Here is a 5,333-nt window from a genome sequence, read left to right on the forward strand (position 1 = left end):
GCCGGAAGTGGTGCTGTGGCTCAAGTGGTAGAGCGCTAGCCTTGAGCTGAAGAGCTGAGGGACAGTGCCCAGGCCCAGAGTTCAGGCCCTACAACCGGACCAAAAAACAAAACAAAACAATAAAGCTGGGTGTTGAGGTAAGTATAATAATCTGAGCTACATGGGAGGCAGAGGTAGAAAGATCAAGGTCTGAAGCCCTTCTAAGATATAAATATAAGATACTATCTGAAATTTTTTTTTTAGGTCCGGTCGTGGGGCCTGAACTCTGGGCCTGGGTGCTGTCCCTCAGTTCTTCAGCTCAAGGTTAGCGCTCTACCACTTGAGCCACAGCACCACTTCCAGCCTTTTCTGCTTATGTGGTCTGAGGAATCGAACCCAGGGCCTCATGCATGCAAGGCAAGCACTGTACCACTGAACCGCCTTCCCAGCCCTATTTTTATTTTTTATTAGTGTTACTGGAGTTTGAGCTCAGGACCTCATGTTTGCTGGGCAAGTGTTCAACTTGAGTTATACCCCTAGCTCCAAAACAAAGTTGTTTTTTTTTTTTTTTTGGTGCTACTGTGGTTTAAACGCAAGGCTTTGTGCTTTCAGGCTGTCTACCACTTCATTGTACCCCTAGCCTTTCAAACATTTTGTTGTGTGTGTGTGTGTATGTGTATTTACACATACACGTATGTGTATATATATATATATACACACACACACACACACACATAGACACACAGATGTACTGAGATTTTAATTCAGAGTCTCATGCTTGCTCAGCTGGCACTCTACCACTTGAGCCACACCTCCAGCCTAGTTATTTATTTGTTTTATTTTGGTGCCAGTCCTAGGGCTTGAACTGAGGGCCTGGGCACTGTCTCTGAGCTTTTTTGTTCAAGGCTGGTGCTGTAGCACTTGAGCCATTCTCCCAGTTCTGATTACTGGTTATTTTAAGATAGAGTCTTGTGGATTTTTCTGCCTGGGCTTTGAACTATGATCCTCTGTATCTCAGCTTCCTGAGTAGCTAGAATTATGGTATGAGCCATGGGTGCCAGCTGGTTTTTTTTTTGTCAGTCGTGGGGCCTGAACTCGGCCTGGGCGCTGTCCCTCAGCTCTTCAGCTCAAGGCTAGCGCTCTACCACTTGAGCCACAGCGCCACTTGCAGCTTTTTCTGTGTATGTGGTGCTGAGGAATTGATCCCAGGGCCTCATGCATGCGAGACAAGCGCTCTACCACTGAGCTACCTTCCCAGCCCCATGCCAGCTGGTTTTGTATATGAGTTTTAGACAGTTCAAGCTACAAAGATGAAGTGATTTATTTTGTCAGAACGGCTCTTTTGGCCCCCATCAATTGGCCGATGCAGGCTTGGTTACTGAGTTCTGTGGAGCGGCTGCCCCACGAAGGCTGGGGTGTGATTTCTTCCGGTCTGGGGAGAGCAGGCAGCACTCTGCCCAGGGGTTGAAGTTAGACCTCCTGCTTTGCCATCTGGTTTGAAGGTCGGGCACTGGGATGTGCTCACCTCGGGCCTGTCTGGGGGCCTGTGGTGTTCGCATGTCTCCCTGGCCTGTCTGTGTCAGGTGGACATGTGCTCCCTGCTACCCCTCCTGCGAACTTCATGCCGATGTGTGCTGCATCTTCGGCACACAAGTCCCCTTCGGACCCTTGGGTGACGTGTGGATTGTGTCTGGTCCGAGTTTTGCCTCTGTCTTTCTGGAGCGACCACTGGCCCTTGCTGAGTGATCGTAGGAGTCAAGAGAAGCTCACGGTGTCTCCTCCTCACTGTTCTCCCCATCCTGGCTACCCACTCATCAGGAACCGTCTGTCCTGCAGCTGGTCTCTGTGCCGGCTCCACCAGCACTTGCTCACTGGTATCTGTGAAGACCTGAGCCCACAGACCCATCTGACAGTAGTGTGACTGAATCACAGCTGTGGCCATGTGGTTGCACCGCATGGCCAGGGCTGGAGGCAGGGACAGGGGCAGGATTGGAGCTGGCTGGGGCTTGTGATCTGCGAAGGTAGGTTAAGACAGGCACAAAGGAAAGAGGAGCAGGCCTGTGGCTATGTGTGAGGGATGGGCCTGTGCTCTGACAGCTCTGCCCACCTGCATGCCATCAGCACCCTTCCCTGGCTGAGGCCTGCATGCAGAGATAGCCAAAAGGCTTTAGGAAAGGAGGCTGTGGAGGTGGGCAGGCAGGGCTGTGGGCGGGGGCGGGGGATAGCCTGCAGGAGGCTGAGCCTCCCCCCACCCCCAGCTTCTGAGGTTGAGGAGGTCATTTTTGTCTGGAAGTGTGTGTGTGTGTGTGTATGTGTGTGTGTGTGTGTGTGTCTGTGCTCTAGGGTATCTGAGAGCCTTGGTCTGTGTCCTCCTGTGGTCCATACTCTCTCTTGTGCTTACTTGTGTGATTTGTTGGACATCTCTGCACACACATCTGTGTCTCCATGTGTTTACTCTTGCCTTAGGATAACTTGGTGTATATTTGTCCTCACGGATCCACTGAGTGTCCATATGCCCTTGCATCTAAGCTGTAATATAGATGCAGAGCTGAGTCCTGGGAGACAGTTTGGGATGCTTTGGCCTCTTCTGGTCTGCTTGCTTTGTCCTCTCCTGGTTCCACAGGTATCCTAGCAACACTGCTGCCAGTTGCCTAGCAACCAGGTCCCCATCCTTGGAGAAGGAGCAGGGACTGCCTGTGGGGGGAGGTCTGTTCTCCCTCCCAGCTCAGGCAGGAAGAACATGCCCATGGTTGAGTGTGAGCTGGGTACTGAGTGCAGAGGTCACCAGATGGCCTTGTCCTGTGGCCTTTCACCTTTGCGGACTGTGCTTCTGAACCCTATGCTGCAAGAGTTGACAGGGACCCTTTAGCCTTGTGCATGTCAAGGCCCATTTCTGTACTTGCCTGGGCAGAGGTGCATGGGGGAGGGGCAGGTAGCTCCAAGTAACAAGCGGAACTGGGCTTATGTTTCTACACTATGGAGAGGTGGCTCAGCACCTGTGAAGCTTCCTGCGCTCATCTGTGTGAAAATGATCTCAGTGGCCATTGTTCTTGTGGTGCCCAGCTTATGTGTGTGTTGGCCTTGACACACAATCGGCACAGCAACACATAGTAGGCATGGTGCTGGTACTGGGCCCTAGGCTCAGACAACTGCCTGTATGTTTACAAGACCCCAACCCTGAAAGCAGGTCAAGCCCTGGCGCGGTTGCCGGCTTGCTGCTGTGTGAGCCTCGCTGGACCCCTGGCTTACGGCACAGCTTGGGGCAGGGAGCAGTCCAGAGCCTGAGTGTTGGTGGACATTTGCATCTGCCTCCCGGTTAGCAAACGTCTCCTGGAGCATATGCCTGAGTTCCTGTGCACCCTTTCATTTTGTGTCTGTAGATGTCTCTGTGGTGGGACCCAGTCCATGTAGACCTGTGTCTGGGCTCTGTGTGCCCACTTCTTTAAGTATACCCTGGGTCTTGTGTTTGTCCCCATCTGGTACAGGGCCCAGGTGGCCCTGGGTGGGCTGGTCCTCTTCCTCACGGCCCCCTCCCCTTGCCTGCGCAGCCTGCCTCTCCAGAGCCGCAGCCTCCGTCCCCTCCCCCAGCTCCGGGCTGCGGCACCGACTGCTGCGTCTTGTCTGGAATCTGCGAGGAGCAGCCGTGCGCAGCCTGTGCGGACCCTGTGTGGAGAAGAGGGGTGGTAGCCGGCCCGTTCGGCTCCCGCCGACCTCATCTGCCTGCACAGGGCTGGGGTCTCCTCAGTCCTGCTCTCAAGAAGGTTTTGGAGGTAAGGATTAGTGGGAGTTGGGCTGTGGCTGCTCAATTGGGCAGGGAGGGGCAGAAGGACATTGTGCCCAATACCTGTGCCCTGGGCATTTCTGGGCAAGGCTCAGTCTCATGCGTGGCTGAGCAGGAGGGTGGTTTGGACATTTCTGCGTGCATGTCTGAGTGTCTCTGAGCCCCTGTGTGTAGATCCATGTTTGTGTGTGACTGTCTCCGTGCGGCGGCTGAGGAGTTGTGCGGTGTCCTTGTGTGTGCCTTGTGTGTGTCCTCCCTCCCTGGGCGAGCGTGTCTGTGCCTGGCAGTGCTCTCACATGGGCTCCTGTGGAGCTCCGGCGCCTGCGGGCTGCACACCTGGCAGCCCAGCCTCCCGCAGGCTGCACTAGCACGGTGGTCTCTCCCCTCTGTGTCCTGTCCCAGGTGCTGAACTGGTGGCTTCGAGGGTGGTGGAATGGAGTCCCTCTTCCCTGCCCCGTTCTGGGATGTCCTCTACGACAGCCACCTTCAGGGTAACCTGTCCCTCCACACCGCCAACCACAGTGAGCTGCCCCCCAGCCTGCTGCTCAATGTCAGCCACAGTGCCTTCCTGCCCCTCGGCCTCAAGGTCACCATCGTGGGGCTCTACCTGGCCGTGTGCGTCGGGGGGCTGCTGGGGAACTGCCTCGTCATGTATGTCATCCTCAGGTAGGCCCTGTCATCGCCGTTGGGGGGAGCACTGCGGAGAGAGGCCTTTCTGGGGGACCTGCAGGTGGGGATTCCTGCTTCCTTCACTAAATTCCATCTCTTTCTGTCCAGGGCCAAGCCGACTTGAGGCCCTGGGCGCTCACGCCCTCCCACCGCCCCGTCTGCCCCCGGCTAAGCGTCATCACCTAGAGCCTTGGTCTGAGCTAAACCCAGGCTCTGTGCCAGATGGTTTGTGTGAACGACTTCACAGGGACCAGAGCAGGAGATGGCTCTTCTCAGCCAGCAGGCAGGCAGGCATGGGGCTCGGTGCTAGGAAGGGCCCAAAGCCCCTTCTCTAGGGCTCCAGGGGTCTCTGCTCATGGTTCATGTCTGACCCAGCCCACCTTCTGCTCGTGCTCAGAGATGAAAAGGCTTGGGGCCAAAGAGAAGGCCACGATGCTGGGTAGCTGGGGTGGTAGGGACAGCGTAGGGCATTGTTAAGGGCCTCATGGTGGGGTGGCATGCGGGGCAGTGTGGGGTGGGCAGGGACCCTGCCCATGGAGTGTGTCCTGGGCCAGTGTGAAATGAGTGATGGATCTGTGCGCTCAGGATGGGAGGGAATTGAAGGGGGCCGGGACAGTGGAAAAGGGCTTGAAGGCCAAACTGGGGGACGATAGGTTGCTGTGGGAGGTACTTGAGCAATAACAACACAGCCAGGGTTGGCTTTCTTTCCCTTCAAAAAAAAAATCGCTATTGTAGCTGGGCGCCATTGCTCACGCCTGTCATCCTAGCTACTCAGGAAGCTGAGATCTGAGGATCACGGTTCAAAGCCACCCTGGGCAGGAAAGTCTGTGAGACTCTTATCTCCAATAAACCACCAGAAAACTGGAAGTGGCGCTGTGGCTCAAGTGGTAGAGCGCTAGCCTTG

General features: G+C 55.4%; 1 protein-coding gene across 2 annotated transcripts in view; it reads left to right on the forward strand.

Moving 5' to 3' along the window:
- Nucleotides 1-4,147: 4,147 nt before the first annotated feature.
- Nucleotides 4,148-5,333, forward strand: part of Oprl1 (opiate receptor-like 1) — a 7,183-nt gene continuing 5,997 nt past the window's right edge. Inside the window, exon 1 of one of the 2 annotated variants that reach the window (XM_013030369.1) lies at nucleotides 4,148-4,426. In XM_013030369.1, the coding sequence (XP_012885823.1) occupies nucleotides 4,194-4,426 (233 nt within the window). In that variant the 5' untranslated portion in view covers nucleotides 4,148-4,193. The remainder of the gene's footprint in view (nucleotides 4,427-5,333) is intronic. The other variant, XM_013030370.1, reaches the window with a different exon arrangement.

The sequence above is a fragment of the Dipodomys ordii genome, unplaced genomic scaffold (assembly GCF_000151885.1).
Source record: "Dipodomys ordii isolate 6190 unplaced genomic scaffold, Dord_2.0 Scaffold129, whole genome shotgun sequence".
In the NCBI taxonomy this organism is placed as follows: domain Eukaryota; kingdom Metazoa; phylum Chordata; class Mammalia; order Rodentia; family Heteromyidae; genus Dipodomys; species Dipodomys ordii.